Source organism: Microtus pennsylvanicus, chromosome 13 (assembly GCF_037038515.1).
Source record: "Microtus pennsylvanicus isolate mMicPen1 chromosome 13, mMicPen1.hap1, whole genome shotgun sequence".
Classification (NCBI taxonomy): domain Eukaryota; kingdom Metazoa; phylum Chordata; class Mammalia; order Rodentia; family Cricetidae; genus Microtus; species Microtus pennsylvanicus.
This window is the reverse complement of record NC_134591.1, coordinates 31,349,118-31,362,582: the sequence shown is the minus strand read 5'-3', so window position 1 is coordinate 31,362,582 and position 13,465 is coordinate 31,349,118. Positions and strand designations below refer to the sequence as shown.

General features: G+C 36.9%; 1 protein-coding gene across 1 annotated transcript in view; it reads left to right on the top strand.

Moving 5' to 3' along the window:
• Positions 1-11,408, top strand: part of Plaa (phospholipase A2 activating protein) — a 32,587-nt gene extending 21,179 nt beyond the window's left edge. The window contains exons 10-14 of the mRNA XM_075945912.1: positions 3,220-3,288; positions 5,437-5,505; positions 6,423-6,524; positions 9,010-9,174; positions 10,657-11,408. Coding sequence (XP_075802027.1) covers positions 3,220-3,288; positions 5,437-5,505; positions 6,423-6,524; positions 9,010-9,174; positions 10,657-11,222 — 971 coding nt within the window. The 3' untranslated portion in view covers positions 11,223-11,408. The remainder of the gene's footprint in view (positions 1-3,219; positions 3,289-5,436; positions 5,506-6,422; positions 6,525-9,009; positions 9,175-10,656) is intronic.
• The last annotated feature ends 2,057 nt before the right edge of the window (positions 11,409-13,465 follow it).

The window sequence follows — 13,465 nt, the reverse complement described above, 5'->3', positions numbered from 1 at the left end:
TTATTTTTTTATGGTAATAAGCCTCAAATCTAGGAATTTATCCATACCATGCTTGCCTGTATTACTAAGCTACACTCCCAGACTTTGTAGTTTTTGTTTTTTAAAATAAAAACTTTCTACTGGATTTTTTTAAAATTAATTTGTGTGTATGTGGGCAGATGTTTGTGGACATACATAAGCCATAACACGTGGAGGTCAGAGGACACCTCTCAGGAATTGGTTCTCTTCTCCCAGGTGTTTCTCAAGGATCAAACTCAGGTTCTTAGGCTGGCCAGCAGGTGCCATTACTTTTCAAGCCACTTCACCAAGGCTGGTTATTTTATTTGGTTGGTTTTTAGGTTTTGTTGTTGTTTTGAGACAGAATTTCTTTATGTAGCCCTAGCTCTCCTGGAACTCACTCTGTAGACGGGCTAAGTAGCCTTGAGCTCAGAGATCTGTCTATCTCTGCCTCCCAAGTGCTGGGATTAAGGCGTGTGCCACCATGCCCAGCTGCTCAAGGCTTTTTAAAAATGTGTGTTATGGCTATCTTCGCTACTTTCCTGTTGCTGTGATAAGACACTGTGACCAAGGCAGTTTATAAAAGAAAGTGTTTCTTTGGGACTTGCAGTTTCATGCTTAAAATTCATGACCATCATGGTGAAAAGTAATGGCAGCAGGCAGGTACTGGAACGGTAACTGAGAGTTCCCATCTTGAGGCACAATCACAAGGCAGCGAATTAATTGTGAGCTGTGTGAGGTTTTTGAAAACTCAGAGCCTGCCCTAAGTGACACACCTTCAACAAGGCCACACCTCCTGATCCTTCCCAAACAGATCCACCAACTGAGGACTGGGTATTCAAATGCATGAGCCCATGGGGACTCTTTTTTTTTTTTTTTCAAACCATCACAGTGTTTTCATATGAGGTTTATATATGTATGTCAACTCTTTTTTTTTTTTTTGGTTTTTCGAGACAGGGTTTCTCTGTAGCTTTGGAGCCTGTCCTGGAACTCCCTTGGTAGACCAGGCTGGCCTCGAACTCACAGAGATCCGCCTGTCTCTGCCTCCCAAGTGCTGGGATTACAGGCGTGTGCCACCACCGCCCGGCTTGTATGTCAACTCTTAAGGCAGAGATTGATCATGTGATTTGTATTCTATTACTGTAATTTAATGTGTTATCTGTAATAAAAGTGACATTAATGGGATTAGGAGTTATTGCTAGCATATAAATTATAATCCAGGAAGTATTGCTATACATATTGGATCCAGAAAATTGAGGTACAGAGGAAGTAGGATGTTTTGTCTCTTCTTTGAACAAAACTTCTAAGTAAAATTTTAAAATAGATACTTACAGTTAATATCTTCCTTTTGTGGTGCATGTATTTGTGTGAGCCTGCATGTGTTATAGTTGGGTTTAAATTCAGGAAAGGCCTTGCGCATTCTAGCCAAGCATTTTTCTATGGTCTCATGTTTTTCTTTTACCCGTGTTTTTCATGTGCTAGTGCTTTTTGTTTTATAAAATTCCCATGTCCCCTTCTTCCAAATTCTTCTTTGGATAGATTTCCTTTCTTTCCTCACAAGTACTACATGATCGTCACATTCTCTTCTCTCGCTCTAGTGTAAGAATCCATTGCCTATTTACATAGTTGAACTAACATAATCAAAATTTTCAGAACCTGGTCAGTTGTCCTCATCAACTTAGACCATGAAACCCAATATGGATAAGTTCAACAGAACCACCATATGTGGGTTTCTCATGTATACTTCAGCATTGCCAGGGCATAAATTTCAAATTTTCAAATTTCATAAGTGGTTTAACCCTCCAAATACTTGGATTTCGCATAAAGAGAAGGGTGGGTGAGACTGCATACTTAGTGCCTGGATATTTTCTTGTTTCAGACTATGGTGCAAAACAGTGAACACATTGTAGTCCTGTAAAACTAGACACCTGGCTCTGTCTGGGATATTAGCAACCACTCGGCTTGTTTTGTTCTTCTAAATTCTAACTTTATAAGTTGCGTGTGTGTGTTGGAGGGTGCACCTGTGTAAGTGTGCGTGTATGTATATGTACTAAAAAATTTTCACACATCTGTGCTTGTGTGCACATCAGTGAAAATGTCTCCTTTGTTGCCCTCATACACTGTAGCATTTCTCTCTCCATCAGTTGATGTCAGGAGTTACAGTTATATTTCCTGCTAGATTCTCAGCACTGTGCACTCTTTGGCATGTGAGTTAAGGAACCCAGAGCTTTCCAAAAGATTAACATTAATGTCAGTGATATTCATACAACAGCAACCACAGGAATCCTAGTAAATCTGTACAGGAATGATAATAGGAATTCCATACATACATTGTTAGGTCACACGCCACTTACAATTCTATATATTGATTTCAGTTATTTCTATATGAATGTGCTGGGGCTAACATTTCAAACTGGCATCAGTTAAGAAACTACACTTAGGAGCAGGAGAGACAGCTCAGTGGTTAAGAGCACTTACTGCTCTAGTAGAAGACACAGGTTCTGGTACCAGCACCATGTGACAGCTCACAACTGTTTGTAACTCCAGTTCCAGGGGCTCTGATGCATCAGAGGACCCTAGGCACATGCATGCAGGTATAAAAAATAAATATATACACATAATTTTTTTTTGCTAAATATATTCTGCCCTTTCCCCAACTCCATTCAAATCCTCCCTGCCTCTCCACTCAATACAACTCCATGCCCTTTCTTTCTGTCTTTAGAATACAAATAGGCAAACAAAACCCACAAGAATTCACACACACACCAAAAGCCATGAAAACACAAAATCGGAAACCATAATATACAAACCAAACACCAATAAGACCAGGAAAAAAGTACAAACAAAGCAACATAAGACAAAAAAGTCTACAAAAATATGCAAGTACAATTGAGTTTGTTTTGTGTTAACCATTTACTACTGGGTGTGGGGCCTGTCCTCAGACGTGGTTAATATCCCCAGTGAGACTACATTGAAGAAAGTTAATTTTTTCTTTGTGAGTGGCATATACATTTTTAAAAGGAAAGGAACTGTGCTTGGAGAACCACTGAAATTTTAGTTTCTGTGCAACAGTAAGCTATTTGGCTATAATCTCTATCATTCTGTCATGTAACAGCTTTGCTACTGGTCTTTTTTTTCCAAACTTTGGTTCTTTTAGCATAAATACCATGCTGTTTATCAGTTTTAATGTACTTGAGCTTTTCCATTGTTCTGCATGGATAGGTGGTGGTCGCTATGTTCCAGGCTCTTCAGGACCTTCCAACACAGTGCAGACAGCAGATCCTTTCACAGGTGGGATGCATTTCGTTACTATAATCTTGATATATTGGCTTGGTATATAACATTTTGTATTATATATTGGCTTTACATTTTGGAGATATGATCCAATAATAGTTCTCTTATGTTTATTTCCAATTTTGATAGATCTTTAACTTACAATTTTTGCTTTTTCCTACAGTGTGTAGATTTTCTCATGATTTTAAAGAACATGTAACAAGAACATTGTTTTCTCCAGTGGTTCTTCCAACAAGGAGAGCAGAGTAGTTAGAGTATTTAATTTAAGATGACCATAGTACCAACCTTAGCTCTACCACATGCTTGCTTTGAGAAATTGGTAAGCTCTTTAACTCCTCTGGGCTTTTTTAAAAATCTATGAAATGAGATAATAGGGGAGTCCTCTAACCAAGGTGTAGGGCCAGTGTTATTATTGGCAAGACACTATCATAAGTCATGGCGAAGAAGGAGCCATATGAGTCTTTGGTATTGGATGGAGCAGTGCAATCAAGATGTTCCTCATGCATGTTTTGACTAAGCCTGGAAGGAGGCATTCTGCCCAGCTGTCTAGGATCATTGTTCCTAATCTGAGTTTTATTAGTGGCTTCTTAAAGTGTCATTAGAGGTTTTCAGGATTCATTTATTTCCTGAGATAGGCAAGCTAATGATTAGTTTCAAAATGCATGAGTATATTTCTTTGAATGCTGTTGAATCTTGAGGTAGAGTTCATGGACAATATACCCAGTTTGCAGGCGATTCATGACCTTTCATGGAATCCAGTGACCTTCCAAACTCAGCACTCATGGGAATATAAACCTACTGTTGGACTCTAGCGTCCAAACACCGAGAAGGAGTTGCCCCCAGAGACCATCTCACACACCACAGCCGATGCAAAAGCATGAGGATTTTATTAATTCTGTCATGACAGGGTCCCCCAGCATTTGGGAAGCCGAGGGACCCCCGAATAGTGGGCACAGGCTACTTTTAAAGGGGCCACAGAAGCAAGGGGGTTGTTCTTTGACTATTCTGATTGGCTTATTCGAAAGGGCTATTACCAATAATTGACTGGAGAGCTGTTGCCAGATCAGATGAGGTAAGAGGTCATTTTGACCCCGTTTCCCAGGGGACCGAACCAAAACATACGTATATGGGTAATTGTTCAGGAACTGAGTACGTGCGAGTGTAGCTGTTAGGCCCTTGGTTCCCAGGGGAGGAGGGGAGGCACTATGGCACAGAGGCTGAGAGGATTCAGAATTGTCAAAAATGGCTTCAGGATTGTCTTATAGTCTTATACTACGACCCTTTTTCAGCCATAGATTGTTTCACTATAACTGTAGGTCAGTGTCATGGAACTCTAAATTTCTCTTGATGAGAATCCTTTCTTTAATGAATAAAGTCATCACCTAGATGCAAGTGGTTGCACCTTGTGTATCGACAGCCAACTCTCAAGCTATATGCTTTGGCAGTGTGTTGTCTGTTAAGGAATTCTTTTGAGTATGTGATTACATTTTAAATGGTATAAGGACCTGAAGAATATATAGAGGATGACTTTCTTTTTACCGGTAGTTTTAAGAACAGTGCTCTTAACCACTGAGCTACCTTTCCAGCCCCAAGAATTATTTGTTAGTGAAAATGTAGTGGGCACTTTCTAATCAGCAACACAGCTATAAGCATTTTTCTGTAGAAGCATGTGTGTGTGAATTTGAAGTGTGATTGATGGTGATATCATTAGTGTAAGGAAGCTGTAGTGATATTTCATTTGTATTTTAATAAATAAAGCTTACCTGAAGTTCAGAGAGTAAAACAGCCACACTGATCAGCCTTTCAGAATAGGCAGTGGTGACACACACCTTTAATCCCAGTAGCCACACTAGTTTGCCACTGAAACCAGGTGGTAGTGGTACACACCTTTCCCAGCCTTTGAGATGAATATAAAATGCGAGGAAACAGCTCTCACAGACAGTGTCATTCTGAGATTCCTGGAGGCAGGATCACCATTTCAGACTGAGGTAGAGGTAAGAACCAGTGGTTGGCTGTTTTGCTTTTCTGACCTTCAGGTTGAACCCCAGTTTCTGTCTCTGGGCTTTTATTAATCGTGTTACAGGAAGCAGTGACTTAGGCTTTATGATCTGTACTTTGCTCACTAGGAGTATTACTGCGTTGTAGGTGCTGGTCGTTACATGCCGGGTTCTGCAGGTATGGGCACCTCCATAGCTGGAGTCGATCCATTTACAGGTAGGTACTTTAAATTTCTTTTCTTTTGAATTCTAAAAATTTCATTGAAACTTCTTAGGCCTTAGCCTGGTTTGTTGAGTTATTACCTAGAATTCATCCTGCCTTCCAACTTTGATTCCCTGGTGCTGCAAACGATTTTTGTTTTGGTTTTGTTAATTTAAGACATTGTCTCATAGTGTGCCTCCCAAGTGCTGGCATTAAAAGTGTCCATAAACATAAGTAACAACAAAAGACAGTTTTAGTTGAAGAAATTTTAATTTGAGGTCATTTTATTCCACTGAATATTACTAAAATTTCAATTTGTGATAGTTTGTTTGTCCCAGGATCTCTGTGTAACCCTGGCTGTTGAGGAACTTGCTATGTAGACAAGGCCAGCCTAGAACTTAAAGAACTTTGACAGCCGCTGCCTCTTGAGTGCTGGGATTTAAGGTGTGCATCACCACATCTGGCTGTGTTGGACCATTTTTATTAATCGTTAGATAATTGAGTTATCTAATTAACAAGTATAATTTATAAAGATATAGAAAATGATGAGACTGACTCCTGTATTTTAAATAAGCAATGAAGGACATGAGAAAAGAGTTAACAGAGTGTTAATTAAGACAAGAATGAAGTTTTATCCTTGTTACTTAACCTTTTTAAGATATTTTAGGTAGAATTTTAAGAACAAAATTAGGAAATTTGATAGGCCCTTTTCTAAATCTTTACTTCCATTTTATAAGCCAGAAATTACTACATTGATAAATATAAGCAGTATCCAAAAGTTTGTGAATGGTTTAGAGATGGCTTGCTGTTTTTATTTTATGCCTTGAAATAAAATTACATATCTCAGTAATTGTGAGAACACAGTCATCAATTAGGGAAAAAAAATCTCACTTTGAGTATTTGTTATAATTTTCATGATCTCCCCTAAATAGGAAGTAGTGCCTACCGTTCAGCTGCATCTAAAACGGTGAATATTTATTTCCCCAAAAAAGAAGCTCTTACCTTTGACCAAGCAAACCCTATGCAAATATTAGGTAAGTCTATATTAATGTTTTTATTACATACCCAATAATAGCTAGAGATGTTCTCAAGACTTAATCTTCCTCCACTTGACATGTGCAAGGATTTGGCTTCCTAAATGAATAGAGACTTCTAGTGAGGTAGTTGTTAGCCAGCTGTGTTGACAACAGTCTGATAATTTAACCTTTATGGGTTATAAAAAGTTTTGTACAAATACAGGATAAATGGTTATCATGACTAATAGAAAGCACCTATTTAGGGGAAATGTAAATTCTACCCTCAAACTCTTGAGGGTTTTACAGGAGGGGTGTGTGTGAAAATAAATGAGTTACATTGTGGCATATTTGAAAAGTAAAGATAATATTTTTCTGTTATTTTAAAGCAGTTTTTTTTAATATTTTCATTTGCTTGCATTGGTGTTTTGTCTGTATGTATGTGTGAGGATGTGAGATCTTGGAGTTATAGACAGTTGTTAGCTGCCATGTGGATGGTGGGAATTGAACCTGGGTCCTCTGGAAGAGCAGTCAGTGCTCTTAACTACTGAGCCATCTCTTCAGCCCCTTAAAGCAGTTTTTTACTATGTAGCTTGTCCACAACTCCTGGTCTATCTGCCTCACCCTTTTGAGTGTTAGGATTATAAGCATCGTACTACCACACCCCACTTTAGAGTCTGTCCTTTAAAAATAAATAGTATCCTACACAAAATGAACTCAGTCGTATTTTTTGGAGGTTCTTTGTTTCATGATGTTTTTCAGGGCTTTTTTTTTTTTTTAAGAAAAAAAAAACAACTTTATTTTTGCATATGCATTATGGTTTCCAGATTTGTGTTTTTATGTGTTTGTGTTTGTGAGTTCCTATATGTGTTTCCTGAGGGCTGTTTGCTTGTTTGTTTTGGCTCTTTCTCTTCTTTTCCTTTCTTTTGTTGTGTTTGTTTTTATTTTATCTTAGTAGTAGTAGTATTAGTATTTTAGATGCCTATTTGTATCCTAAAGAGAGAGGGTGTGGATTTAGATGGATGGAGAAGTAGGGAGTATCTGGGAGGAGTTGGGGGTGGGAAAGCTATATCAGAATATATGGAAAAATTCTATTTTCAATTAAAAAACATAATGCCCTCTAGACAGAGCCAGTCGGTACTCGAATGGAGGAAACGGAGGAAACACCATGTCCTCTGACCTCCATGCCTTTCCACTGTTTCACTCTGGACCCTGCTTCTTGTAGATGGAGTAAAGTCAAGCTTTCAAATGATAAATAAAAATAGATTCGGGTATTTGTAACATTTGGGAGGATGAAGCAGGAGGAGTACAAATTTAAGGCTAGCCTGAATTGTATATTGAAACTATCTGGGGAAGGGGGCCACAGGGGAACAGAGTGGGTGAGAGAAAGAGAAAAATACACTGTTTACTCTGATTGCTTTTCTGTCAGTTTTTCTCAAATTAAAGTGAAAAGGGAAAATTTTGAACTATAAATTACTTTATCCCTTTGTTACAAAGCTGATGGTGAAGATTAATTGAAATAACAGTTGTACCTTGACATAAGGCAGAGATTTTTTTCATTATTCTTTATATTATTGTTAAAAATAGCATTGATAGGTAATATTTTGAACTAAAAAGTATACACACACTTAAACATTTGTTAATTATACAGATCTAAGAGATTCCTTGTTTTCTACATTTCTCAAAATTTTGTTTTCATTAATTTGCAATGTTGAAATTGTAGTGCCAAATACAAGTGAGATAGGTCCAAAGTCCATTTGTGATTGTTAAAGAGTTGTAAATTTGGGGGCTGGAGAGATGGCTCAGAGCACTGACTACTCTTCCGGAGGACTCAGATTCAGTCCCCAGCACCCACAGTTATGAGGCAGTTCACAACTGTCTGTAACTCTAGTTCCAGAGGATCTGACACCCTCACACAGGCATACATGCAGACAAAGCACCAATGCACACAAAATAAAAAAATTAAAAGAAAAATTTTTTTAATTTAAAAAAAAAAGATTTGTAAATTTGAAACTGGTGAGGTGGCTCAGCCGGTAAAAGTACAAGCTTGATGATTTAAGTTTGATCCCTGGAATCTGGTAAAAGGAGAGAATTGATGCCTTGATGCTTAGGTTATCTTTTGGCTGCCTCATGCAAGCCATGGTCACATGTATGTCCGCATTCACACACATATCATACAACATATAAAAATAATAGATTAAATATTTTAAGTTACTACAAATTTGGGGGAAATGGAAGATGACTTATACTTGAATATACATACATACATACATACATACATACATACATACATACATACATACATAACTGTTGCTTTGAAAAACACTCAGAGTGGCTCTAAAGCAGGATCTGAGGGTCTTGATTGCCTTTCCTACACTACACAGAAATGCTCATGGACCTCATTTGATGGGTTTTGATAATTGCTGAGAAGAGTGTTACTGTGTAGGAGAGCATTCCTGAAAATGGCATATGTATTATTTGGCTAAGTTCAGGTTTTGGGTTCTAGGAAAGCTAAAGGAACTTAATGGAACTGCACCTGAAGACAAGAAGCTAACTGAAGATGAGTTGGTACTTCTCGAAAAGATACTATCTCTAATTTGTAATAATTCTTCAGAAAAGCCAACGGCCCAGCAACTCCAGATTTTGTGGAAAGCCATCAACTGGCCTGAAGGTAAGTAGTATCTTCAAATTTTAACTAAGAACCTTTTATTTCTGCCAATATTGCTGATTCTTCTAGATTAACTAAAAGTTAATGTGGGTATTTCTAATTGAGATTATGAACATTATGCAGAAAGGCCTCACCACATTACTATAATTCATAATCTTGTTAGTCACAACCCATGAGATTCCGATGGTGTATGTTCGGTATACCTTAACTGAAATTTAGGAACCAGGAATGTTTTAGAATTTGGATTCTCCCAGTTTGAATTATTTTCATTGACTAATTGAACATTCATAATCAATCAAAAATCAGAAATTCTTTTAGAATTTCTATTATTTTAGAATTAAAAATGTTTGAGATTTTATATTTCATTATTTGGGATAATAATTACCTTTAGAAATTCTTTGTGACCTATTAACTACATATTAAAAGCATCTACTATTATTCTACCTTTTATATCATTATCATATTTTTTGAAAACCAAAAGAACCTCTCATGGTTTTTAAAAATCTTTGGAAATGTATTTAATCTTACGTGTATGAATGTCATGTGTGCACAGATGTATGGGTGCCACATGAGTGCCTGGTGAGTGTGAAGGAAGGAAGTGGGCAACAGATCACCAGGCACGGGAGTTAAGAGTCGCCATTTGGGTTCTGGAACTTGGACCTGAGTCCTCTGCAAGAGCAGCAAGTGCTCCAAACCACTAATCCATCTCTCAAGCCCATGATTTATTTTTCATGACATTTACTGGAGGAAAAAAAGTTTTTTTTTTTTGTTTTTTTTTTTTTTTGATTTTCGTGACAGGGTTTCTCTGTAGCTTTTGGTTCCTGTCCTGGAACTAGACCAGGCTGGTCTCGAACTCACAGAGATCCGCCTGCCTCTGCCTCCCGAGTGCTGGGATTAAAGGCGTGTGCCACCACTGCCCAGCGAAAAAAGATTTTTCTTTACTACAAAATAGCCATGTTTAAGATTTAACTGTTCGCTTTGACTGCCTGTTGTGTTCTGTCACTATATTTCCTTTGAGTGCCATAATTAAGACTTTAGTTTATTAGGGTTTTCTTGTTCTAGTGTATGTGAAGATCTTTTACACATGATTGTCCTTAGGTTATGGAGCATATAATTAATGTCTTGTTTCCTTACATTCACAATAAGATTGTTCATTAAATGTTCACATGGCAGCTATACAGCACTCAGTTACAAAGCTCCTTCCAAAACTTAACTCTCTGGCCTGGTTACCAGATATTTAAAGCTAGATTCCCTACTTCAGTCATTCATCTGATTAATGAATATTTTGCTATGTCAGACTATTAGACAATCTAAGAGTTATTTCAGTTTTGAAGCATATAGCCTAGTTTATATAAATATAAAAACATTTTTCACATTTCCTATAAATGGTCATTTTGTAGTGGGAAAATAAAGTAAAATTGAATAATAACTATAAGGAATTTTCTAGATTTTTCATATGTATTAATAAGTATTTCTTTTTAATAGACATTGTCTTTCCTGCACTTGACATTCTTCGGCTATCAATTAAACATCCCAGTGTGAATGAGAATTTCTGCAGTGAAAAAGAAGGAGATCAGTTCAGCAGCCATCTCATCAACCTCCTGAACCCTAAAGGAAAGCCTGCAAACCAGCTGCTTGCTCTTAGGACTTTTTGCAATTGCTTTGTTAGTCAGGCAGGACAAAAGCTCATGATGGCCCAGAGAGAATCACTGATATCACAAGCAATAGAACTGAAATCAGGGGGCAATAAGAACATTCATATTGCTCTGGCTACATTGACCTTGAACTATTCTGTTTGTTTCCATAAAGACCATAACATTGAGGGGAAAGCTCAGTGCTTGTCAGTAATTAGCACAATCTTGGAAGTTGTACAAGACCTAGAAGCCACTTTTAGACTCCTTGTGGCTCTTGGGACACTTATCAGTGATGATATGAATGCTATACAATTAGCCAAGTCCTTAGGAGTTGACTCTCAAATAAAAAAGTATGCCTCCGTATCAGAGCCAGCTAAAGTAAGCGAATGCTGTAGACTTATCTTAAATTTGCTGTAACATTGGGGAAGGGAAGCTGAGGTTTTCAACTGATTAATGGGGGTACTTTTTTTTTTTTTCACATTTTACATGACTGATTTCAGGTATTTAAAAGAGAGAAGAAAGAAAACGGAACTGTGGGTTAAATTCAGATATTATAAAGTTGTGTTGAGGAGAAACAAATTATAAATAAAGTTTTTGCACTGATGGTTGTGAGGTTTTCCTGTGTAATGGGGCAGATTTTCAAGGGTATAGAAACATTAAAACTATACTCAATAACAGCACAATTACAGTGGCTTTTTTTTCCTTACCTTTATTACTCAGGAGAGCACAGATTTTTACTCATGTCGTCTGCCTCTACTTCTGTGAGACCTTGTTCAGTTGGCCTCTGCTGTGCATTAGCTTCTCCGCTTCCTTTCACTGTTGGGTTCTTTCATTAGCACATTTCAAAGCCCTTTAGGATTTACTTGAAAAATAATTTTAACTTAGTTTGTTATAAGTTGTAAATTGAAAAAATATACAATAATTTCTTGAGCCATTTGTAAATAGAAACTATCAACTTTCATGGTCCATTTTTAGATGAAGGAAGCAAATTGGTAAACTTATACATATCAGTTCAGACAACTGAGGCCTTAAATGATTATACATTAGGATAACTAATTTCCTTTCACTATATGAGGTAATTTCATCTTTTATTCTAGTTTTGATATCTGATTATTTGGTCATTCTTCACAGGTTGTATTATTTCTTTTGCCCTTCATTATTTTTCATTTCAGGTTTGATATGATTGTATACTTGTTGATCATCTTCATTGCATCAAAAAGATTTTGGAATTCATTGACTTTCATTAGGCATTTGTGCAAGCAACATATATCAGACTTTAAGGTGAAGAATCTGTCATGTGAAATTAAGTGTTTTTAGCCCCTATAATGGTCCAGATAGTACATTATATACATTGTCATTTAATTCTCAAATCAGCTTTCTTTAAAAGATGGTTATTATACTTCTGTTTTCAAAAGGAAAGATAATAGAATAAGTTATAATGGGAAGGTAAAGGCGAGGGTACTCTATGCTGTCTGCACAGAGCACTTGCCACGATGCAGCTTTCTAAACAGGAAGCCACAGGCTTGTCTCTGATATCTTAGCAACTAAAACAAAGGAGGAAATAGTGCTGTTTCTTTTCCTTTTTGGTTTCGTGAGACAGTTTCTCTGTAACCTTGGCTATCCTGGCACTCTCTGTAGACCAGACTGACCTAGAACTCAGAAACCTGCCTGCTTCTGCCTCCTGAGTGCCAGGATTAAAGCCACCGTGCCCAGATCAATGCCTTTAAAAAGTGTATTTGTGTTGGTGTATGTGTGTGCGTTTTGATTTTGTTTGTTTTGTGGTGCTAGCTCAAACCCAGGTGCATGCTGGGAAAGCTCTACCCACTGGATTACATTCCCAGCTCCAATACTTCCATTTTTATCATGGAAAAAAGATGGTTTTACAAGGACTTTGCTTAAAATTATGAGCAGTGTTCTCAAAATTAACAGTATGGAGAACCATGGGGTTTCCTGACTTAATTCAGGGACAAATTTTTTCCAGAAAGGGAAAGAAAATCTTGACTGTTTGGAATAATCCAGGGGAAGAACTCGTAGAATATTATAAGAAGTGAGGAAATGTAAATAGGGCTGTATACCTTACTAAGTATTAAATTACAGTCTCCTGTGTGTACCTAAACTCTTCGTTGCTTGTTCCTTTTATGTATTAGTGCTTTACTTTTGTTGAATTGGGATTTAAATTGTTACATCAAAATTAAATGGTAAAACGTAAATCATCCCGGTTCTGTTACAATACACTGCTTGTTAATACATCCAATCTAGCATGCAATTTATATTATTTTGAAAGGATGGGTGGGTACCTTTGTAAAAGGGTTGGATGTATTCTTACTTAGAACATGACTTCACTCTTGAGAATGTAAGAGGTGGAAAACTGTAAATACTTTGTTTCATATCACTGTCTTTTTTATACCAGCTTTTATTATTTGTACAGTTCAACAACAACAAAAAAGATAATCTCATTTGAAGAACCTGTTAAATAGTGGTTTAAATTTTTGTTTTCCTTTAAACTTTTTTTTAAAGATCTCTTAATGTTTTCTTGAGTATAAAAGAAATAAACATTCATTTAGTAAAACATACACACATCTCATTGACTGTAATCCTACTAGAAAACCATTCTTAGCATCTTATACTGTATTGCATGTATCTAAACATGCATTTTATTT